The sequence below is a fragment of the Salvelinus alpinus genome, chromosome 33 (genome assembly GCF_045679555.1).
Source record: "Salvelinus alpinus chromosome 33, SLU_Salpinus.1, whole genome shotgun sequence".
Lineage (NCBI taxonomy): Eukaryota > Metazoa > Chordata > Actinopteri > Salmoniformes > Salmonidae > Salvelinus > Salvelinus alpinus.
The window spans coordinates 17,193,102-17,219,290 of NC_092118.1; the positions used below are offsets into that span (position 1 = coordinate 17,193,102).

A 26,189-nucleotide genomic window follows, 5' to 3' on the forward strand; every position below is an offset into this window, starting at 1 on the left:
AGAGCATCCTAATTTAAATAATTTAGTACGTCCAAGTAAACAAACACGCAGGCAGGCGGGCAGGCCCCATAGGCCATGTGCTGGCCGGAGTACGCTGTTGAACTGTGGGAGGTTGCCTGGGCCTGTGAGTTTACTGCTACTGTTGCCCTGGATATTGACTTCCAGATCTCTCCAGACAAGCAAATATTTGGTCACAATGAGTGCAATGATTTGTGCACAATGGTAACAGGCCCCATGTCTCGAGTCAAGGACCCCCCCTAAGTCACCCTCGGAGGAGAGGAGGGTAGAGAAAGAGAGATGCAACTCCCTAATGTAACCAAAAAAGAAAGATGGGGACACCCAGCAGAGGGTGCAATAACAGGCTGGACATAGCTGAGGATTCTGGGAGGTGGGTAGGAATGTTCCAATTAGTGGAGGCGGAAGGGGTTGAAACAAACTCTTGAATAAACAATCATTATGCATTTGTTGACACAGGAAATGCCAATATTAGCTCGGCACACTCCAGAAGAACATGCGTCCTGGGAACATGGGAAGATGTCTCAACTGTTGCTCCACTCCTGGGGTTCTTGTCAGTACGATATGGCAACAGAACATTTCACAGTGCAAAACAACTTGGGCATCTCAGTCAGTGGAGAGGATTATTTAAAAAATACGGTCAAACTTGTCCCGGCAGGTCAGCACTGAGAGGATTAACCAGGGGAATACTGCACAACCTGTACAAATGACACATTAACTCCAAAATGTTCAAGAAGAGCTACCAGGAACGGCTCCCTTAGTGAACAGAGCGCTCCAACAGCATGATTGGTTGTAGCACCGTAGCTTAACAAGCCCATTTTCCATTGCAGACAAAATAGCCACTAAAACGGTGCTCACAGTCACAACAGGAAATTATGCAAACCTCTCTACATTTTTGCTTTGTCAGGCAGAGCCCCATGTGTCCATTAGGTCAACTCAAGTTCTGCGAAGAGAAACCAGAGCCATCTTCAACCTTGGCCTTGCAGTATTAAACATGCACCCATCAAACATGCAGGCTGAGGTAGGTCTGGAGGTTAATGTGGGGAAGCAAGCAACTCACTACCACTGCTATCACACAGGGTGCGTGAATAAGTCAGTGTTCTCTCAACACGGTCAGTCTCAGGAAAATGTTATGTACTCACCATCTCCACCCCCTGGGGAAACGCTGTGCCCTCCCAGTCCTTTTTGGGGAAGCGCTGGATGATCTTCCCACATCCTTCTCCTGCACCTGGAAACCAAACAATGGCAATCAATGGCAGGGAAAACCCGGCATGGCACTGATCTGATGTCAATGTGTCCTCTACCTAAGGAGTACCCTGAATGACATTATCTACAATATTATGGAATTCATCTAGAACAGCGCTCTAGGGCCTATACCACCCACAGGAAGAGAGAAGATCCTCTAGTTAACAGACAGATGCATTGTGTATGGTGAATGATGCATGGGTCAAGGTAATGTTCTGTGGAATGGACACTGTACACAAAAAAAAGTCAGCTTTTCACATTGTTAAAAGGACATACTGGTTGTGAATTGCCCTAATAAAACTCTTTTTCCAAACAGTAGAGATGAAGGGGGCATTCGAGGACGCACAAATCATTGATGTATGATCACATTTCCAGACTTCCTAATTGGCACAATCGGTTTGGAGCATTCTTACAGGTCCACTGTGATGATTCTCCTTACATTTTCCATCTTTCTCTTCATTCTGTGGGAACACTTTGACCACAACTTACAAGAGGAAAGCACAGATGAGTAGCACTACAGGGTCATAACGGCAGAACATTCATCCTATGCTTCTCCAGAGGTACTATGTGAGGGATTGTGTTGCTCCTGAGTGCTAACAAATAACCCAAGATTGCCATGTTAAAGGGAAACTTCTGGATTTTGGCAATAATGTCATTTATCTACTTCCTCAGAGTCAGATGAACGCGTGGATAACATTTTTATACGTCTCTGTGTCCAGTATGAAGGAAGTTAGAGGTAGTTTTGCGAGCCAATGCTCAATAGCGTTAGCTGAATGACTGGAGGTCTATGGGTATCTGCTAGCACGCACATAGAGACATATAAAATGGTATCCACGAGTTGGTATCGGACTCTGGGTGAGTAGATAAAAGGCCTCATTGCAAAAATCCCACAGTATAACTTTACGTGTAAATGGTGAAGCAATCCTACAAGCCAATTGCCAACCCACTCTAAGGGGAAGACAAACAGATAGGCTAAGTTTGTTTCCATATTTTTTTGCATCTGCACTAGCAGACGCTGAAATAAATGAAATGGCATATTTCAAAATCAGTGAGCATGAGCCAAATCCCTAATGTAGCCAAGTCGCCATTGAAAAATGCTCCATTCAAAACAAACTTGAGAGCATCCAGAACCAACGTGCAGGGTGTGTAAATGAGTTAATTGACAGTGAAATTGAATTCAAATGTGACATTACCATCGACGCAAGAAACAAACATGAATAGAGGTTAAAAGAATGAAGGCGAAATGCATCAGCAGATCTGGAATCAGTCACGGCCAATAAATAAATTACAGGGTTGGATTAAATCAAGATGTTTCACCGAGAATGTGGTCAAAGATTAAGTGCGAGAAAATGAACCCGGACAGCTAACACAAAGCAAATTACAGAAGTGGGGAGGCCATCCATTTGGGAGTGATCCACTCTGACAGCATGATTCAGTGAGATGAGGATGAGTAGCGAAAGAAGGAAAAAGGGAGAGAGCACCCTCCTCCTCCTCCTCCTGCACAGCCCCAGCATCTGTCAGGTAGATCACCAATCAGACAGCTCATGGAAATACAAGCAAACAAGAGGTCAGATCAATAGATTGTGGTGGCACAGAGAGATGCAGTACACGGCTGATCTGCTGAACACTGTCATCCCTTTATTATCAGTTCAGTATTCAATGCACGGTTGAACAGACACTGCCACAGCATGGACTGCACAGATTCAAAGTGTTGTCTGGTCTACTTTAAGAGCATACTTATCGTGAAAAAGAACACAGGGTCACTGTCACATATGGCTGACTTACAATTGTTTTAGGGAATTTTTAAACAAATTGGATGTAATTACTCGTCAACAAATTGTAATGAGTTAGAACAGACTGCAATCTATTTAAGGAGGTGATTGAAGAGGATTTGAAAGAACAATCTGGAGAGCTAAGAAATGGAACAATAACCTAATTAAGAAACTTAAAAGAATACATTTCTTCGGCATGCCAAGAACAGCATCTAGAAATGCTTTCCTTTCCAACGTGCCATTTGTCAAAGTATTGTCTGACACAATGACATCATTTACATGTTATTTTAAGCTCTCAGTCACGCATTCATTTAGCACACAGTTTTCCTTCCATCACGGTTGAGAAGAAACCTATCAATTGAACTCCGGTGCATCCTGTTTCCCTTGATCATCCTTGAGATGTTTCTACAACTTGATTGGATTCCATCTGTTGTAAATTCAATTGATTGGACATGATTTGGAAAGGCACACACCTGTCTATATAAGGTCCCACAGTTGACAGTGCATGTCAGAGCAAAAACCAAGCCCTGAGGTTGAAGGAATTGTCTGTAGAGCTCCGAGACAGGATTGTGTCCAGGCACAGATCTGGGGAAGGGTACCAAAATTAAAATACATTTTAAAAAACAGTTTTGCTTTTTCATTATGGGGTCTTGTGTGTAGATTGATAGACATTTTAGAATAAGGCTGCAACCTAACAAAACGTGGAAAAAGTCAAGGGGTCTGAATACTTTCCGAAGGCACTGTAAATTTACCATGGTTGGCTGGCCTTCTCTAGTCACTCGTAGGCTCAGTCACTGGTATACTTTTATTTATAAAGCCATTTTGGGTTTACTACCTTTTTATTTGGGCATTTTTATTGTTCAGAAATGTGGTGGGTACTCCGTTCGCTGGACATTATCCTGCTAACTGTTCCAAATATCCGAACTGAATTTGGTAAAAGGGCTTTTATGTACTCTGCGCCATCGTCTTGGAAGGCCTTACAAAATACTTTTAAACTGGAAGAACTTGTCCCGATTGGTATTTTTAAATCACTGATGAATGATCTTGAGACTGATTCCCTGACCTGTCAATGTTTTTAATTTGCTGTTTTTGATTTTTGTTATACTCTTGTGAATTCTATGGTTTTTACTAGATTACTTGTAGTTTTTCATGTTGTTTGTCTGGAATTTCTGTAATGACTTGGTGCTGCCTATCTTGGCCAGGATGCTCTTGAAAAATAGATTTTATATCTCAATGAGCCCTTCCTGGTTAAATAAAGTTTAAATAAATAAATAAAATAAAAAATAAAAATTGTGCACAAAATTTGAGAGAAATAAGCTTTTTTTGTGTATGGAGAATTTTTGAGATCTTTAATTTCAGCTCATTTTACATGTTGCGTTTAAATTTTGTACAGAATAGTTCAACATATCAATAATGTTCAGTACAGTACACCACTTTACACTTCCCTTCTCTTAAATCCTTCCTTGTGTCTCCTGATTCTGCCTCTTCGACCCTACTCTCTTCCATTTCAGCATCCTACGACTCGCACTGTCCCCTTTCTTTCCGGCCGGCTCCGCCCTCCCCTCCTGCTCCGTGGCTGAGTGACTCATTGCGAGCTTACAGAACAGGACTGCGGGCTGCTGAGCGAAAATGGAGGAAAAGTAAACTTGGAGGACCTATCATCCTTTCACTCCCTCCTCTCTACCTTCTCTTCCTCTGTATCTGCTGCTAAAGACACTTTCTAGCGTTACATTTCAAGCTTCTGTCTCTAACCCTAGGAAACTCTCCTCCCACCTTCTCCCTCCACACCTCCCCCTGGATGACTTTGTCAACCACTTTGAAAAAAAAGGTTGACAACATTCGCTACTCAATCACTCAGCCAATTGAGTCCACTGGTCTCACACAGAACTACCCTACGCCTTGACCTCCTTCTCCCCGTTCTCTCCAAATGACATCCTGCAACTAGTGAGGTCTAGCCGGCCAACATCCTGCCCGCTCGACGCCTCCTTCCTTTTCCAGACCATCTCTGGAGACCTTCTCCCATGCATCACTTCCCTCATACCTGACCATTGGGTGAGTCCCCTTTGACTTCAAAATGGCCCGAGATGCTTCCCTCCTCAAAAAAGGTATATAGTCAAAAACTATAGACCTGTATCCCTTCTTTCTTTACTTTCCAAAACACCTGAGCGTGCCGATTCTGACCAACTTTCTCGTTATCGCTCTCAGAACGATCTTCTTGACCCTAACCAGTCAAGCTTCAAGACAGGACACTCAACCTAGACTGCTCTCCTCTGTGCCAAAGCTAACTCTCTCTCCTCATCCTCCTAGATCTATCCGCTGCCTTTGACACGTGAACCATCAGATCCGGCTCTCCACCCTCTCAGGGCTGTGCACACTCTTGGATTGCATCCTATCTGGCAGGCCGCTCCTTCCAGGTGACGTGGAGAGGATCTGTGTCTGCACAACGTAATCTCACTACTGGTATCCATAGGGCTCGGTTCTAGGCCCTCTCTTTTCTATATACACTAAGTCACTCAGTTCCATCATATCCTCACGTGGTCTCTCCTATCATTGTTATGCGGATGACCCAACTACTTTTCTCCTTCCCCCCTTCTGACACCCAGGTGGCGACACACATCTCTGCATTTGTGGGAGATATCTGAACTTGGATGTCGGCCAACCACCTCAAGACAGAACTGTTCTTCCTCCCGGGAAAGGCCTGCCCGCTCAAAGACCTCTCCATCACGGTTGACAACTCCACACAGTCGCCTTCCCAGAGGACAAAGAACCTTGGCGTGACCCTTCACAACACCCTGTCGTTCTCCGCAAACATCAAAGCAGTGACCCGCTCCTGCAGGTTCATGATCTACAACATCCGTATAGTACAAACGCACCTCACACAGGAAGTTGCGCAGGTTGTAATCCAGGCACTTGTCCTCTCTCGTCTGGACTACTGCAACTCTCTGTTGGCTGGACTCCCCGCTTACGCCATCAAACCCCTGCAACTTATCCAGAACACTACAGCATGCCTGGTTTTCAACCTTCAAGTTCTCTCATGTCACCCCCACTCCTCCGCACACTCCATTGACTTCCAGTCAAAGCTGCAATCCACTACAAGACCATTGTACTTACCTACGGAACAGCAAGAGGAACTGCCCCTCCCTACCTTCAGGCTATGCTCAGACCCTACACTCCAACCAGAGTACTCCATTCTGCCACATCAGGTCTCTTGGCCCTCCCACCCCTACAGGAGGGCAGCTCCCGCTCAGCCCAGTCCAAGAACTGCTCTGTCCTGGCACAAAAATGGTGGAACCAGCTTTCCCCTGATGCTAGGAGAGCAGAGTCCCTCCCTGCCCATCTTCCGAAAACATCTGAAACCCTACCTCAAACAGCATCTTAAATAATCCTCCTCCTCACCTCGACCCCCCCCCCCTTGAAAGAAAATCTAGCCAGCACTTGCACTTGACCCCCTCTCCCCTAGCTCTGACTCTACTGATAGCTATGTTGAGGAAAAGTGTACTTTCTATGCCTGTGATCTGTGGTAGTCCCACCTAGCTATCTGTAGATGAATGATGTGGTAGTCCCACCTAGCTATCTGTAGATGAATGATGTGGTAGTCCCACCTAGCTATCTGTAGATGAATGATGTGGTAGTCCCACCTAGCTATCTGTAGATGAATGATGTGGTAGTCCCACCTAGCTATCTGTAGATGAATGATGTGGTAGTCCCACCTAGCTATCTGTAGATGAATGATGTGGTAGTCCCACCTAGCTATCTGTAGATGAATGATGTGGTAGTCCCACCTAGCTATCTGTAGATGAATGATGTGGTAGTCCCACCTAGCTATCTGTAGATGAATGATGTGGTAGTCCCACCTAGCTATCTGTAGATGAATGATGTGGTAGTCCCACCTAGCTATCTGTAGATGAATGATGTGGTAGTCCCACCTAGCTATCTGTAGATGAATGATGTGGTAGTCCCACCTAGCTATCTGTAGATGAATGATGTGGTAGTCCCACCTAGCTATCTGTAGATGAATGATGTGGTAGTCCCACCTAGCTATCTGTAGATGAATGATGTGGTAGTCCCACCTAGCTATCTGTAGATGAATGATGTGGTAGTCCCACCTAGCTACCTGTAGATGAATGATGTGGTAGTCCCACCTAGCTATCTGTAGATGAATGATGTGGTAGTCCCACCTAGCTATCTGTAGATGAATGATGTGGTAGTCCCACCTAGCTATCTGTAGATGAATGATGTGGTAGTCCCACCTAGCTATCTGTAGATGAATGATGTGGTAGTCCCACCTAGCTATCTGTAGATGAATGATGTGGTAGTCCCACCTAGCTATCTGTAGATGAATGATGTGGTAGTCCCACCTAGCTATCTGTAGATGAATGATGTGGTAGTCCCACCTAGCTATCTGTAGATGAATGATGTGGTAGTCCCACCTAGGTATCTGTAGATGAATGATATGGTAGTCCCACCTAGGTATCTGTAGATGAATGATATGGTAGTCCCACCTAGATATCTGTAGATGAATGATGTGGTAGTCCCACCTAGGTATCTGTAGATGAATTATGTGGTAGTCCCACCTAGGTATCTGTAGATGAATGAACTAACTTTAAGTCGCTCTGGATAAGAGCGTCTCCTAAATGACTAAAATGTCAAATGTAGTAGCATCCTACCTTTGAGTAGCTTTAAACAGAGTAACCTCACTGACACCTGTTGACGTGTAAGAGTGACATTAAGAGAATTTGCTGACAAGACGGTCTACTGTATATCATGGCACGGCTTCCTTCAAAATAGACAGATCTCTTTCCACAAAACACTTTTTATCCCCACATTGACGTCGATTCTGCTTCCTGTAAACATGTCAGCCAACTGGAGAGCGGCAATGCCGAGTGTTTTCTCTCCAGATCTAAAAAAAAAAAATAACAGCAGAGATTTTTCAGGAAACTGCTGGCTCACAGAACACGCTAATGGCTATGTTGGTCACTGAAATTGTAACCAGCAGTAAAACACTGTCACTAAACCTCTTATTACAAGAAAAATAAAATGACAGCCTAGCATTTTCTCTTACAGTACCTGAAGTACCATGAAGACTAGGCCTAAACTACTGTCTAAAACACACATCTTAAGTACCATACTCTGTTTCATCATGGTGGAGCAGCGGTCCATGAGTCAGGCAGGTCATGTAGAGGGGAGATAGCAGGAATCCAATAAGAGGGACTGCTACACCTAATCACCAGTCTCATTTGGCTGCTGCCCTCATGTCCTCAGCGGCTCAAGCCAGCTGCCCCTTAATACGCTGACCTCTGTCAAGGCTTTGGAGACAGGAGGAGAGTTAATCTTCATGAGGGTTCTGGGCCTGTGTGGTGGGCAGAGTAGGGCCCTGAGGAGCCCGTCCCCTGTCCTGACCATCACATCACGTGTCTGCAGTATGTGCCCCTTCCCTGATTGAGATCACATGCTTAGAATTTTTCAGCATTCCAAGCTCTACTTTCTACTCAAGGATGACAATAAATTACAGAATTCCTAACATTCAGTGAGGCTGCACTCTGTAAACAATTAAAAGCAGTCCACACTGTCAGATATTACCCCCTAGACAACAATAAAGCAGCAAGACGGCTGTGGTTAATACAAGACAGGCCAGCCTAGAACAGGAACATGCTAATTTCAGGATCCTCTTGTAATAACAGACAGAGAAGAATTCCAAACAACTGGTAGATTTTCCACTCTCTTTTTCACATAGTAAACCTGCTTGGGGGTCATGACAAAAAATAAACAAGTGTATAACATTTAGTTTATAGAAGTGCCAAATAATAATATTGATCACTTTCTGAAGACCAACTTCTTGGTCTGTTTAGTAACACCATGGGCCCAATCACTAGCCTACATGGAATTCACTCTGTGTTTAACAAGGGTTTCAAAAGAAATGACTCAGTTTGTAGGACAGGCTTTATCAAACAACATTATATTGGAACTGAGTGTTGATTGAACAGGGCCCTGAACTAACAGTAGCAATAAACAAGTGATTTAGGCCTGTGCCTGGTGTCTTAGACCACTTGAGAAATCAATATTGTCTTACTTTTTTTACATTAAAAAATTATGTTATGTAGTATAAAAAGGTTCAAAGATATATTATTCAAAAATCATGTAAAACTTACAGGCACAAAGCAAATGTCAAACCCAGAGCCAAACTCTGTAAAATAAACCATTAAACAACGTTTTTCCCGAATACTCCACATAGGTCTCCTGTGTGTCCTAAAAAGCTGTTTTTAGTAGACTCAAGTGTTAATGAGTTGGCCAGGGTATTTCCACAGTAGAGTAATGACCAGAATAAGATAGAGGTTATCACTGGGTCTGCTGAGTGTTTACTACACATAGCCCGTTAGTGCACCACACATTATCAGAGCTGGAGGTTCCTGCTGCATGCATTCCACAGCTAAAACTCATTTTTACAATTTTGTCCTGTAGTAAGATACACAGAAAATGTGACTGTAGAGCAAATTTAGGACAAGAGACAAGTGTGCTGAGAGTAAGATGAGCAAATATTTGCATACACTTGCATCACAACAGCTTCAATGAAAACATGCTCAAATGAAAAATCACCCAAAGAGACAAAAAGAAAAATGAGGGCAAAGACAATGCCCTAGACATTCATCATTGACTGATTCTGTTTCCAAAACAACCACAGGATGGTCGTTGGTCTCTCTTGCTATACTCGCTCTTGATTAGCGCAGGTGTTTCTTCTACTGGGAAAAGGTTCATCCATCTTCCTGGCCTTTGTCTTCCAGCAGAGCTGCTCCAGAAATCAGCTCTAGGAGGCCTGGGCAGGCCCTAGGCCGGCGGCTAGCCGCCAGCTTTCGTCAGCTCCACGTCAGCTCCTAACCTACATCTGGCCCAGTGTGTGGACAGGTGTGCCGGTTGGTCGGAGACAGGTTGGCAGGTGCTGCTAACTCTGTTTTCCTCCGTTCCACAAGAAGTGTTTGATTAAAACCCCCCACTGCTGCTCCACGTACTGAAACACAGTTAGTGCCTAATGCTATTTTTTAAGCTACAGTTATTACGTAAAGCCCCTCATCACTCCAACAATCTGTCCAAAAGCTTTCCACCGCCCCCATGCTAGAACTAAAAACACACTGGACTGGATGTTCCAAAGTGAAGATACGCAAAGGAATATGCGGTGGTTTGCATGGGAAAGGGTATCAAAGATGATCAAATTAATGATGTCATAGAGATCCAATTCCAGGAAGCATTCCAGTGTCTGAAAGCAGCTGCAGAACTAGGAAAATATTTGGAATGATAAGGCATCAGGGCATCACAGGAAAAGATGGACCAAAATGCACATCAACCATCAAAATAATATGGGTCAAATGAATTAAGAGCCGTGGAAGGTTAACCATACAGCCACTGACGTACCTAGCACACATCATTTGTGAACTTGTCCTTTATGGATGACAAATGGCGGCCATAACATTTGCCTAAGTAAGTGGTTTTGTTTGAGTTTCATTTCCCTAAAAGAGCAAGGCATAAGAATAAAAGGTTTCATTGAGTTCAAACCTCTGGCATCCATTACAACTAGTCTATAGCTATGATCTTTATGGGAACATTGACAGATATCTGATCACAGAGATTAGGCAGTTACTGATTAGGGAGTGGGACTTGCCATGGCTTCCTTTGCAATCCTTCCTACAGTACCACACGTGTGACAATCAGCAACCTACTCTTCCTTTTCCATCACACAATACGCAAATGCTTTTCCTAACTGATTACTTGACTTAATGGAAAACAGAATCCCCATCTGGATAGCTGCTCTGAAGCAGTGTAGTCGGTGGAGTTTCCCTGGACAAGCTTTGGCTATCACCCCTCCTGCACTCTCCACTCTAACGAAGAAAGGAAGGAACTCCTCCATTGTGGTCAGGATGCCTCACCACAAAGTGCAAACCCAAAAGGGAAGCTGCCCAAAGTGCATCAGCCAATCAATGGAGGCAACAAATCCCTGATGTTCAATCTTGTAAATTCTACAACCACCACAACCTGAGTATCTCTATTGGCCAAAAGCAGAATGAAAGCTACGGACTTACTCTTCTGAATTGCCGCATCACAAATTCCTATAAAATATGATTGAAATAATATTAGGTAAAGATAGTCATAACACTAAGGCCTTGCACAAGCTACTAGAACTGTAGCAAGAATTCGGGCTGGCACAATTACTGTATAACTGGTAAACTCATGGGTTCACTTGCAATGACTGCCTGGGATACAATCATTTTCATGGTAATGTAGAATGTTCATTCAAATGATGTGGCTCTGGCAATGGAATGTATGTTTTATAATGTCAGCTGAATTAACAAATCACAGCACATATTGATGGGTAAATTTCCTGCTTTTTCTTCCTGCTTTGCGCCTGTGGGTACACTGGCAATGGCTGCCAGTCTACCCATTAATAATAATAATTTATTCAACTTTTAAAGCATTATTCATTCAAATAAAAAATCTAAGCGCTTAAAGCAACAAAAAATGACTAATTTAGAAAAACAACATTCATGAGAAGGGTGGTCATGAGAGGGTAAGGAAAGTTAATAGCTTAAGGGGTCATCAGAGGAAGGTGGTCATAAGGGGGAGAGCAAGCAAAGCTGGTCTGTGTCATCAAGGTGTCTTTCTGTCCCTGCCGTCTGTGTGGCTTCTCCATAGCAGGACTCGGATGATGTTTGAGCTCAGCCACTGCAGTTCATGGACTCCAGATTAGGTGTAGCTAGCTACTCCTTCACTACTACCAAAATGAAGCTACAGGAGTCACGTGGTGCCAGAAAGCACACCACATTTCAATAATAATTCAAAAGTAGCATTGTAACTTAGTCCTCCCTGCGATCCTCATCACCCCACACCTGTGCTGTGACGTCTTGCTTTCGAGGCTTCTCCATCCTCAACCTCCGGACACTGGCTGGCATTCGAATCAAAACAATAGCCAGCTATCATTAGCTAGCCAAACAAATTACTTATCAGCTTCAGTCTTGAAACTCTGTGGTGGAATCTGATCATATTAGTTAGCTATATGCTTTCTTAAAGCAAAAAGTTTGCTCTGACTCAGTACATGTATTAGCTAGTTAGCCAGCTAACTAGAGATAAGCGGCTAACAAGATTTAGGCTAAATGCTAAATGACAAACTAGCTGTTTGCAGATGTAAGAAACAAACTAATAGTGTAATTACAGAACACTAGTGGAATTATGTTAAGAAGCAAAGTGAAAACAGCATGGTTGTCATCAACATTGTTGCATGTGCTGCATTGACCATGCAGACTGAACGCAAGTGTCTCGTGGTCCAGGAACAACAAACAGGGCGGGGCTAAGTCTGTGTGGAAAGCGGCATCGAGACAGCGGCGAGAGATGACTCAAGTAGCGAAGTAAACGGAAAGGCTCCAAGATGGCAGCTTGAACACACGCTTCCTACCGACCTCTGCATAACAACTTTTGAAAGATAGTGAAGTGTATTATTTTGAACTACCAAACTAATACTTTGCTTGCTAAAAACACCAGGTTATTGATGATATTTTCCAAAATGTCACAGCGCGCTGACAGAAAGAGAATTCGTATGGCTAACTCCTCAGCTAGCAATGCTTAGGCATCATCCAATGTCGTTACACAGGAGGCAAATGCTTTGACTGACAACTGCCACAACTATACTGGTCTGACAGATTCTATGACACTTAACGTGTCAGACGAGGAATTTCCTTCTTTCTTCCTCCAAGAAAGGCATGTTTGAACTGGGCCCAGATGCCACTGCCAATAATGATGTTATCGCCACTCTTTCCAGGCTCATCAATGCAAGGTCCGATGCCATAGAGAAAATGGTTGGCGACAACGCAATGAAAATCGATGGCTTAAAATAAACAGTTGACTTTGCATGCATGGAAATCAAGGATGATAAGAAGGTAACCCACATCGAAAAGCGTGTCGAAAAGGAGGGAAAGATGGACTTGTGCAAAAGAAGAATTGCGGATCTCGAAAGCTACTCCAGACGGTGGAATCCGAGACTGTATGGAGTTCCCAATGCAGATGGGGAGAACGTGCGGCAAGAGACCATCAAAGTCTGCCAAGCTATCCTACCTGAGGAGAAGGCTAAGCTAGCAGATGTTGTCGACACTGTACATCGCCTTGGCACGAGAAGGCAGGGTGACTCCAAGCCTAGAGGTGTCATTCTCCAGGTAACATCACGGATCTACAGGGATGCCATTTGGAAAGCAGCCAAGAAATCTACTTTCCTACGCGACAACAATCTGTGATTTGCTGAAGACCTCTCGAAAGCAGACAGAGAACGGAGAGAGAAACTGTGGCCAGCTGTGGAAAAAGCACGAAAAGAAGGGAAAGCGGCTTACTTCATCGGAGGGCGCCCTTTCATCAACGGATCCGAAATCAACCTTCCTCCTTGAGGACTGTCATAGACTGTGCCTGGTGGTCAACATAGGCTACCTAGATAGCTACCTCTGATGTGAGCAGATCCCACTCCCGGCTCTAAGGTGATTTAACCTTCGTTATAACTGCACAGGACTACTGGAGTAATGGATATTTACTATTTTATTTGTTCTCTCACTTCTGATATTTTTACCTGCAGTATAGGCAGAGAGCAAGCTCTTTGTTGTTTCTTGTTCTGGCAGTTAGCTTTGTTATGCTAAACTATTCTCACTCAATCATTTGAATCGTTTCCTTTCATTCTTTTTAGATTTGCGATTGTTGTTTTGCTCATAGTACTTTGTTCTATATTCCACTTTGTCGTTGTCTATTGTGTCACTCAATGCTAGGGGGTTAAGAAATAATGTAACGCGCAAAGCATTCTTTTTATTTGCCAAACAGCTTAAAACAGATTTATGTTTTTTTCAAGAGTCCCATTCAGTTGCTACTGACGTCAACTTCTGGAGATCTCAGTGGGGTAATGATATATGTCTCTCTCATGGTTCTGAACTCTCTGCTGGAGTTATCACTCTAAAGAATCATTTCAATGGAAGTATTTTGCACTCCGACTGTGACCCTTTTGGTCACTTTCTTCGTCTTGTTATCAACTGTACCTACATCATCATTATTATTACCAACATTCATGGTTACAATTCCAAACGTGAAAATGATCACTTACTTGAATCTTTAGAAAAGGGTATTCTCCATTGGCTAACCAAGTTCCCGAATGCTTTGTTTATTGTAGGTGGGGATTTTAATATTTCTCAGAATAATTTAATTGATAGATGGCCTCCGGGACAGTCCACTTCTATGAATACAAGTTTGAGGCAGTTTATGGAAAGGTTTGACATTATAGATATTTAAAGAGTAAAGTTTCCTAATGACAAGTCTTTCACATGGAGTAATAAGACATGCTCCAGACAATCACACATATTTTTGTCTGGTGTCTAAATGTTTTAATAAACAAGGTATTTCTGTTAACATCCTTGCCACTCCCCTTACTGATCATAGAGCTATTTATATTGACATTAAACTTTTTATCACTGATAATGGCCTTGGCAGAGCATCCTACTGGAAGCTTAATAGCTCTATATTAAAACATGAGTTCGTCAAGATGGAGATAAACAATTTAATTACACACTTTTGGAACAAAGCTATAAATGACAATTCATACAGTAATAACTGGGAGCTCTTTAAATATGAGGTTGGAAAATATTTAAGAAAATATGGGAGTATTCTTGCCAAGACAAAGAAAGCTGAAGAAGAAAGTGTAATTACAAAGATCACCTGTCTTGTTCAAAAGCCTGTTTAAAGTCTCTCAGAGGACAAATCTGTTCTGTTTGAGCTACAAAACAAGTTGGATGATATGTATAAACTGAAAGCAGAGGAAGCCTTTGTCAGATCTAGGAAGAAGTGGCTAGGAGGGTGAACAAAATTAATCTTATTTTTTCAGGTTAGAAAAATACCACTCTAAAAATACAATTCAACAATTAAATATGAATGGTCTCATCACAGATAATCCCAAATTATTTTCAAATTTTAGTTGCAATTTCTACAGGAATTTATATAGTTCTAAGTATTGTGAGGTTACCTCAACTCTTTTCTTTTTTTTTACTCTGGGGGATGTGAAATCAATTGGGGAGGCTGAAAGGGAACAGTGTGATGACCCTATTATAGTTGAAGAGATAATTTATTCTATTGAACACCTTAAAAATAATACGTCTCCTGGGGCTGATGGTATATCTGCTGAGTTTTACAAAACATTTTCTCAACAGTTGGCCCCTTTTCTGTTGGAGGTCTTTTCTGAAAGCATTGTAAATAATGCTCTCCCTCACAGTTTGACTCAAGGTCTGTTAACATTAATCCCTAAACCCAAGAAAGACTTGCTTCTAATCGATAATTGGCGTCCAATCTGTCTGCTCAATAATGACTACAAAATATTAGCCTGTATATTTGCAAAAAGAATGAAGGCAGTAATTGGACTCAATTATAGAAGAGACCCAATCTGGCTTCATGAGGAATAGACATATATCTAATAATATCCGACTGGTGTTAGACCTTATTGACTATTCTTCGAAGATAGTTTACATTTACATTTAAGTCATTTAGCAGACGCTCTTATCCAGAGCGACTTACAAGTTATTGTCTTCTTAGACTTTTACAAAGCCTTCGATACAGTGAGTTTCTATTTCTCTCCCTTGAGAAATTTGGTTTTGGGGAATATTTTGTAGTACTATTAAAAAAAACGTTATATGAATGGGAACAGTTCAATTAAATTAAAGCATGGCACTTCTCCTAGATTTGATTTCAAAATAGGAATTAGGCAAGGTTGCCCAATTTCGCCTTACCACTTCCTGCTTGCAACCAAACTTCTTACAAGTTCTGTTAAATCCAGTGATATAAAAAGGGATCTCTATTGCTGACAGAGATATTATCGTAAGTCAACTTGCAGATGACACAACCCTTTTTTTGAAAGATGCTGACCAGATTCCTAGAGTAGTCGCTGTGATAAATATATTTTCCAAGCATCTGGTCTTTGCCTAAACCTTAATAAGTGTGAATTGTTTGCTGTTAATGACTATGTGATACCCTCTATATGCAATATTCCAGTCAAGGAAAAAGTAATATGCCTTGGGATTACCATATCTAAGGATCAACAGGAAAGATGCTCATTACATTTTATACCTATTATTGAAAAAAACTAAAAGTTGAACCATTGGCTGCAGAGGGATTTATCCTTGAAAAGGTTGAGTATTGCTATCTAAAGCTGAAGGTATCTCCAGACTTACTTGTGAAGCCCAGTCCCTATATCTTGACAACAAAATAGGTAAAGCGGTTGACCAGGTGCTTTTGAACTTCATCTGGAAAAATCGTACACTTTATTTTAGGAAATCTGTCGTTATGAACTCATATGAAAATGGTGGTCTCAAGTTTTTAGATTTTCCTACTTTGAATAATACTTAAGATAAATTGGGGTAAACATTTAAAGAATCCTACTTAAATTTGGAATTTCATCCCTCATTATATCTTCTCCCATTTTGGTGGCCTCAATTTTCTGTTACTTTGTAACTATAACATTGATAAGATTCCTGCAAAATGCTCTGCTTTTCATAGACAAGTATTCTTAGTGTGGTTGTTAATATATAAAAAATGTTCCCAACATAGGTATTTCATTTGGAACAATAAGGACATTTTGTATAGAAACAAGTCTTTATTTGTTAAGAACTGGTTCAATAATCATATCCTACTGGTGAGTCAACTTTAATGCAGAAGGATTGTTACTCAATTATGAGGAATTTTTTATCTCGTTACAATATCCCTGTAACACCTAGAGAGTTCGCCATAGTCTTTGATGCTATTCCATCTGGAACTCTCATGTTATTTAGAGGTGTAGCCAGACCTCACCCTCTTGACCTACCCTCGCTTAAACCAGTTGACTCTCCAATAGGGAAAATATGTTTCTCCTTACTCCCTCAGAACAACAGATCTATACGTGCTTTATTTCAAAGGGATATTGTATCCATTCCTTATGTCACAAGTTACTGGAATACATTGGTCACTAATATCTGTTGGGGAAAAGTCTGGTTTTACCACACAAATACTTGCTTGTTAACAAGGTCAGAGGTCTCTTTCAGAATGATCCATAAGTATTACCCTGTGAATCTTTACCTGAAGAAATTCAAAAAAGACATTAACATTGATTGTACTTTTAGTTTTGTGCATCCATAAACCGTTTCACATTTATTTTGGCATTGCCTACATGTAAAACATTTTACATTTACATTTAAGTAATTTAGCAGACGCTCTTATCCAGAGCGACTTACAAATTGGTGCATTCACCTTATGATATCCAGTGGAACAACCACTTTACAATAGTGCATCTAACTCTTTTAAGGGGGGGGGGGGGGTTAGAAGGATTACTTTATCCTATCCTAGGTATTCCTTAAAGAGGTGGGGTTTCAGGTGTCTCCGGAAGGTGGTGATTGACTCCGCTGACCTGGCGTCGTGAGGGAGTTTGTTCCACCATTGGGGTGCCAGAGCAGCGAACAGTTTTGACTGGGCTGAGCGGGAACTGTACTTCCTCAGAGGTAGGGAGGCGAGCAGGCCAGAGGTGGATGAACGCAGTGCCCTTGTTTGGGTGTAGGGCCTGATCAGAGCCTGAAGGTACGGAGGTGCCGTTCCCCTCACAGCTCCGTAGGCAAGCACCATGGTCTTGTAGCGGATGCGAGCTTCAACTGGAAGCCAGTGGAGAGAGCGGAGGAGCGGGGTAAAACAATTATGGAAAGATATTCACAGTTTTATAATTGTTAATATTCTTGATGACTTTTGTTTTTTTAATGGGAGAATGTGCTGCTCGGTTTCCTTAACCATAATAAAAGAAACAATTTTACCTCAAATCTAATTGTGCTAATGGCAAAATGTCATATTCATAAATGTAAATTCACTAATAAAAAAACTACTCTTGTGTTTTCTATAAGGAATTTGAGCAATACATTAAGACCATTCAACATTCATCTAATAAGAAAGCTGTTAAAACAATCAATGTGTGTGCATCTTTTAAGGTCTTTGTATAATCTGTAATTTGTTGTACCCCCTAGCATATGTTATCATTGTCTGTTTGTATACTTCTTGTATGTGTACTGATTTTCCTTCAATACATTTTTTTTTTTTTTATTATATATTTTTTTAAGTTGAAGTAAACTATAAAAATGGACCTTACACAATGTACCACATTTAACAAATCTAACATTCAAATACCGTTATAGAAGGTAAAGTAAAAACGGTATATCCTTTAAAAATACGATCCTGTGAAATAAAGATGCGCAACATAAGCCTTGTTTTATGAAACGAGGCGATCAACTGTTTATATAGTATACCGGGTATTTCAAAATACCAAAGTTATGATTTAAAACGGGGGTAGCGCCGCCTCACAGGGGGTGTGTGCTATGTCACTGCATATAAACTACAGCATAAGTTGAAGACGCACTATGCAGAAACCGCTAACATTTCCTGGTTGTAAAAAGTTTAATAGTTTGTGACAAAACAAGCAAGTATAGTGTAGAGAATCATTATACCATCTAAACCGCTGTGAAATACACTATATACAGTACCAGACAAAAGTTTGGACACCTACTCAATCAAGGTTTTTTCTTTATTTTGCTATTTTCTACATTGTAGAATAATAGTGAAGACAACAAAACTATGAGAAAAAAAAACATATGGAATCATGTAGTAACCAAAAGTGTTAAATCAAAACACATTTCCTATTTGAGACTCCTTCAAGACGTTTGGAATACATATGCATACATATGCTGAACACTTGTTGGCTGCTTTTCCTTCACTCTGCGGTCCAACTCATCCCAAACCATCTCAATTGGGTTGAGGTCGGGTGATTGTGGAGGCCAGGTCATCTGACGCAGCACCATCACTCTCCTTCTTGGTCAAATAGCCCTTACACTGCCAGGAAGTGTGTTGTGTCATTGTCCTGTTGGGGAAAAAATGATAGTGGGACTAAGCGCAAACCAGATGGGATGGCATATCACTGCAGAATGCTGTGGTAGCCGTGCTGGTTAAGTGTGCCTTGAATTCTAAATAAATTGCAGACAGTGTCACCAGCAAAGCGCCCCCACACAAATCACACCTCCATGCTTCACAGTGGGAACCACACATGGGGAGATCATCCGTTCACCTATTCTGCGTCTCACAAAGACATGGCGGTTGGAAACAAAAATCTCAAATTTGGATTCATCAGACCAAAGGACAGATTTCCACTGGTCTAATGTCCATTGCTCATGTCCCTTGGCCAAAGCAAGTCTCTTATTCTTATTGGTGTCCTTTAGTAGTGGTTTCTTTGTAACAATTCAACCATGAAGGCCTGATTCACGCAGTCTCCTCTGAACAGTTGATGTTGACATGTCTGTTACTTGAACTCTGTGAAGCATTTATTTGGGCTGCAATCTGAGGTGCAGTTAACGCTAATGAACGTATCCTCTGCAGAAGAGGTAACTCGGTCTTCCTTTCCTGTGGCGGTCCTCATGAGAGCCAGTTTCATCATAACACTTGATGGTTTTTGTGACTTCACTTGAAGAAACTTTCAAAGTTCTTGAAATTTTCTAGATTAAGACATGGAGGTCAGTCAAAGTAATAATGGACTGTTGTTTTTGCTTATTTAAGCCGTTTATTGACATAATATGGACTTTGTTTTTTTACAAAATATGGCTCTCTTATGTATACCACCCCTACCGTGTCACAACACAACTGATTGGCTCAAACGCATTAAGGAAAGAAATTCCACAAATGAACTTTTAACAAGGCACACCTGTTAATTGAAATTCATTCCAGGTGACTACCTCATGAAGCTGTTTGAGAGAATGCCAAGAGTATGCAAAGCTGCCATCAATGCAAAGGGTGGCTACTTTGAAGAATCTCAAATACATTTTGATTTGTTTAACACTTTTTTGGTTACTACATGATTCCACATGTGTTATTTCATAGTTTTGATGTCTTCACTATTGTTCTACAATGTAGAAAATAGTTTTAAAAAATTAAGAAAAAAACCTGGAACGAGTATGTGTCCTAACTTTTGACTGGTACTGTACGTACGCACACAAAAGTATGTGGACACCCCTTAAAATGAGTGAAATTCGATGTTTCAGCCACACCCGTTGCTGACAGGTGTATAAAATCAAGCACAATCAAATGTATTTATAAAGCCGATGTCACAAAGTGCTGTCCAGAAACCCAGCCGAAAACCAAACAGCAAGCAATGCAGAAGCACGGTGGCTAGAAAAACTCCCTAGAAAAGGTCATAACCTATGAAGAAACCTAGAGAGGAACCAGGCTCTGAGGGGTGGCCAGTCCTCTTCTGGCTGTGCCGGGTGGAGATTATAACAGAACATGGCCAAGATGTTCAAACGTTCATAGATGACCAGCAGGGTCAGATAATCACAGTGGTTGTAGAGGGTGCAACAGGTCAGCACCTCAGGAGTAAATGTCAGTTGGCTTTTCATAGCCGATCATTCAGAGTTAGAGACAGAAGGTGCGGTAGAGAGAGAGTCCAAAATAGCAGGTCCGGGACAAGGTAGCACGTCCAGTGAACAGGTCAGGGTTCCATAGCCACAGGCAGATCTCCATAGACGAACATTGGCCGTAGAATGGCCTTACTGAAGAGCTCAGTGACTTTCAACGTGGCACCATCATAGGATGCCACCTTTCCAACAAGTCAGTTCGTGAAATTTCTGCCCTGCTTGAGCTGCCCCGGTTAACTGTAAGTGCTGTTATTGTGAAGTGGAAATGTCTAGGAGCAACAATGCTCACAAGCTCACAGAACGGGACCGCCAATCATCTTGAAAGTGGAAGATGCACATCCCAAGTACATAAAGATGATGGGACAAAGTTTAACATCACCCAAACCTAAACTGTACCTCCAGAGGTTGTACTAGTGCTTTGTTTACCTGCCAAGTGTTGAAGCGGGTAAAAATCATATGTCCTCGGTTGCAACACTCACTCCAAACTGCCTCTGGAAGCAACGTCAGCACAAGAACTTTTAAAGAAAGTGGAGAAACCATTCCGAGTCATCCTACAGTAGACGCTGATAAAGACATTCCACCCCACATAGGGATGCAAGCATGCGAGAGGTCTAAAGGTGCACAGCTAATATGAAAACACAGCAACATGATAGAACCATCAAGCATCGGCATATGGAAGCAGTTTGTTCAGGCTCGCTATGAATGTGAGGGTGTTTTTTCTTGCAGGTTTGAGTCACATTACGTAAACCATTTCCTGTGTCCACAACCTTAATACAAGGGTGCAAGGTCTGTCATAAAGCCAAGATGGGCCAGTAATGCCTCAGAACACTGTCAAGTGTTGAAGCGGGTAAAAATCATATGTCTGTCCTCGGTTGCAACACTCACTCCAAACTGACTCTGGAAGCAACGTCTGCACAATAACTTTTAGTCAGGAGCTTCATGAAATGGGTTTCCATGGCCGAGCAGCCGCACACAAGATCACCATGCGCAATGGCAAGTGTCGGCTGGAGTGGTGTAAAGCTCGCCGCCATTGGGTTCTGGAGCAGTGGAAACATGTTCTCTGGAGTGATGAATCACGCTTCACCATCTGGCAGTCCATTAGACAAATCTGGGTTTGGTGGATGCTAGGAGAACGCTACCTGCTCGAATGCATAGTCCCAACTGTAAAGTTTGGTGGAGGGGGAATACTGGTCTGGGGCTGTTTTTCATGGTTCGGGATAGGCCCATTAGTTACAGTTAGGGGAAATCTTAACGCTACAGCATACAATGACATTGTATACAATTCTGTGCTTCCAACTTAAAATGGCAACAGTTTGGGGAAGACCCTTTCCTGTTTCAGCATGACAATGCCACCGTGCACAAAGTGAGTTCCATACAGAAATGGTTTGTTGAGATCGGTGTGGAAGAACTTGACTGGCCTAACCTCAACCTCATCGAACACCTTTGGGATGAATTGAAACGCGGACTGCGAGCCAGGCCTAATCGCCCAACATCAATGCGTGACCTGCAAATGCTCGTGGCTGAATGGAAGCAAGTCCCCGCAGCAATGTTCCAACATCTAGTGGAAAGCCTTACCAGAAGAGTGTAGGCTGTTACATCAGCAAAGGGGGGACCAACTCCATCTTAATGATTTTGGAATGAGATGCTCGACAAGCATGTGTCCACATACTTTTGGTCATGTAGTGTACATTTTCATGTAGTGTACATTTTCAATAACCCAAAATATTATATTTTCAGCTGATGTACAAAACCAAAAGACACAAAAATGAAACTTAAGAATGGGAAACATAGAAATAGCACACATAGAAGAGACCTACCTTCAATGAGAAAGAAATATTAGTTGTAGATCTGTCAATTAGAATTTTTATACTTTGAACTTAAGTATAAGAAATCATAGATTTGTCAAATGATATCAAGCTCAGGGCTCCAGCTATGCATTTGGTTTGCTAACTTGCAGCTAGATGTCAAGATCAAGCTTCTTGGTTACAGCAGAGACATTCACTCCTCTTCTGGATCAAGATCCCAGTTGACTAAATTGTTTTGTATGTTAAAGATTATTTTTATTTGTAATAATATTATGTATTTTCGTAGAAATAGCGACCTTGTGTGCACATTCGGTATTGGCGTATATCCTGGTATGGTACAGAAACAGTATGAAGATCTGGAAACCATCCAACCCTAGTGTGTAAGTGAGTGTACATCACCTGGTAGATGCCTAGTGACAGCTGTATAACAGTCTGCTGGCCTAGTAAAATAAGCTGTTTTTTAGGCTCTCGGTCTTTAACTGCTGCCGTTAGCGATAGCACCGGAGAAAAGAAGTATGTGCAATTGCATTACTCTGATCGAGAGTCGATACCAAATTCCTTATTTTAATTACATTTATATATTTCGCCTGTCCGGATATCAGAATAAAAAAAAGAAAGATATTATTCGAATAGTAAAATAAATTTAAAATGCCCATCCCCATCATCATGGTAACTTAATGAAAGTATAAGACAATCATTTGTGGGGATTTCAACGACAAAAGCATTACACTACAGCAAAAAGGTTAATGTGACAGGATCCTTAATTTGCGGTCAAACCTCTGCAATGTCAGAAAAGTATTATCGTTACCAATGCTACAGGGTTGTAATAAAAAGTGTGGACAGTTAAGGAACAATATGTTTTTTAACATAGCCTATTACAGTGTGTAGGCCTACAAGTCCTTGGCCAAGTGGATAATCCTGGCCTGAGTCACTAGTCATAAAAGCAAAGTGTTTGATGTGACATGCCAACTCTTTTCCTATGTACTTTGAAAACAGCTGGTAAACATTTCCTCTACACCTTTGGATGTCCCTGGTAAAACAGTCAATAACACCCTCCAATGATTCATGATTTCAGCAATAACACCTGTCAACACCTGAGATGCATGTTTTGTTTGACCAACAGGAAACATGGAATGCCAGTCTCTCAAACCATGTGTAAAAATATCCTGTTTGTACGTCTGCAGAGTCGAGCTTGATCTGATATGCAGCAAAATGTTGATTTAATGTAGGCTACTAGGCTATTATGTCATCCCTGAGTAACTAGAGGACTAATCAAAAGGTATAGCTAGTTCTCATCTCCCATCCTGCAGAAAAAACTTTCACCCTAAATAAATAAGTAAAGGATGAGGCGGCTCTAATCTTAGGAGACTTTTTTAAGCCGTTGCTTGTTGCCTACACAAACTGTTTAACTGGGGTGGGGGGGCAGTGGTCAGTATAATACATCCTTTGTCTGGTGTGGGGGGGTGTGTGGGCTATTCCCCACAATCTGTCCATACTTTCCCCATGTGATTTCAATCAAAGCCTATTCCATGCTCCACAACTGGGTCTAAGATAACAGTGCATGCATTCCAACACCCTCACTCACACAGGCTGGGAGGGCATTCACCTGTCTACCCGAGAGGCAGGTAACTTTCAGGAGGAAGGAATCACTAAGATAATCGATCACACTCAGAATAGGCCTACAATACAATGCTCCCTTATCATATAATTTCTACATTGCCACCCATACTATGATTTGTTTGTCATTTTCTGCATGAGAGCGATGTTAGAAGCTATATTAAAATCTCCCTTTACTTTTTGCATGATACAGCCTGGTCCGGAGATTCATTCAATACAGTCCAGGTAACAGCCTGTCTTGTGACACTAACCAAGCTCATGATTTTCCCCTAAGTGGATTACAGTATCTGATCCTGACTATTTATCAAATGGCATCTGTGATATCAAATTATCCAATTCGATAAGAAATTAAGATGCAGGATCAGCCTCATATTTCTCTGATGGTCTACCAGAGCACACTAAGAGAAATGAAAATCAGACCATTTAGTTGCATTTTGAGACCCTGGCTGAATGAGTTGCATTTTTAATTGTTCGCACTAGTTTGAGCTGCACATCTCCCTGGTCACCTCAATCAAAACGTCCTATTTTTTGGAAGGATAAAACCATGCATTTGCTGAACGGTAAAGTGCATTATACTCATGATTCCTGTAAAAGTTCATGTAGCACACTTCTGTCTATAACATGAGCTGGTCAGTATGCGTAGGTAATCCTGTAATGCAGATTTTTTGAAAGATATCACGTAGTAGAACTGCAAAAAGTGTTGCTCTCCACTTTCTGGAGGACTGAGTTTTGAAATCAGTGGAATGCCCGGTGGTATTAGAGTACGATAGGAGATGGAGACAATTCTGCCATTTGATTGAAAAAAAAATGCAGATGGAGTAGAAAAGAGAACACAGAAGGCTGTTGATAAAACACCCCTCTTTGGATTACATCTTCAAACTAAGGGCAACCATGGCATCTGTGACAGAGAGGGAGAAGCGTCCATCCATGTATACCGGTAAGATAGTCCAGCAAGCTACATTTTCAGATATTACACGTTTCAAAATTGTCAGAAAGTTGTTTTCCTTTCAAGTTAAAGCGTAATGTTAGCCAGCCGGCTAACGTTATTTGTATGATCTGTGTAGTAATATAAGCTGTACTTTATCCTAGGCTCTACTTTTATCCAAAGTTTTTTTTAAAAACAACACTATTTCCAATTTTGCTACATAAGACCGAATCGAGCCGGTGGGTCACAAACGTAATTGCGGGGAAAAACAACTTTGGAAGCAAGTAGTTGTCCATATTAAAAAGAGCGTCTCCGCTTTCTATAGGCAAATTATCATTATTGAGCTCAAAGCACACGGCTTTACAATCAAGATATCTGATATGGCTTTGAAATACGGCGCACACGAAATTGCGCATGGGCCATCGCAAGTGCACTAGGCCTCCGTTTTTTTAGGACATTACATTTACTGTTAGATTAATACATGGCTACTAGCAGTATGTTTTATATTTAGAGTTAGCTAATGTGTTTTGAGTTTCCACTTACAGTACAACAGCCAAAGCCAAGTCTGGAGAAACCATTCCGAGTCATCCTACAGTAGACGCTGATAAAAACATTCCACCCCACATAGACCTCTCGCATGCTTGCATCCCTAAAGGTGCACAGCTAATATGAAAACACAGCAACATGATAGAACCATCAGGCATCGGCATATGGAAGCAGTTTGTTCAGGCTCGCTATGAATGCGAGGGTGTTTTTTCTTGCAGGTTTGAGTCACATTACGTAAACCATTTCCTGTGTCCACAACCTTAATACAAGGGTGCAAGGTCTGTCATAAAGCCAAGATGGGCCAGTAATGCCTCAGAAAACACATCCCTGTAGCTCTAATCAGAGGTGATCATTTCTGTCACATACACTGACCGTATGAGGCATTATAGCTCATACCGGGCAAATTCCTCCGTTTCACTTTGCAAATTACGTTTTTTGGCGCACAGTAAGCCAGAGAGCATTTACTACAGCTCCGACGCCAATAACCAGAAACAGTATCCCTCAGTAAGGAGAAAGACACACTGCTTATTAAAGTCTGCATCCAAGCACACTTTCTTTTTTTAAATTTTATTCCAGCTCAATGCAGCAATATAAATCCAAGGTTCAGGGATCAAATGAGACATTAGTCCCCAGGGAAACAAAGCCCTAGTACAACCTCTGGAGGTACAGTTTAGGTTTAGATGATGTCAAACTTTGTCCCATCATCTTTATGTACTTGGGATGTGCATCTTCCACTTTCAAGATGATTCGATACGTATCTAGATACATGGGCTCCCATACAGGAACGATTAGTTTGAAACGA

General features: G+C 41.7%; 1 protein-coding gene across 3 annotated transcripts in view; it reads right to left on the minus strand.

Annotated features, from left to right (window-relative positions):
• The window catches only part of LOC139563327 (myotubularin-related protein 13-like), a 196,483-nt gene that overhangs the window by 162,263 nt on the left and 8,031 nt on the right, over positions 1-26,189 (minus strand). For all 3 annotated transcript variants that reach the window (XM_071381953.1, XM_071381952.1, XM_071381951.1), the window contains exon 2: positions 1,158-1,243. In XM_071381953.1, the coding sequence (XP_071238054.1) occupies positions 1,158-1,243 (86 nt within the window). The remainder of the gene's footprint in view (positions 1-1,157; positions 1,244-26,189) is intronic.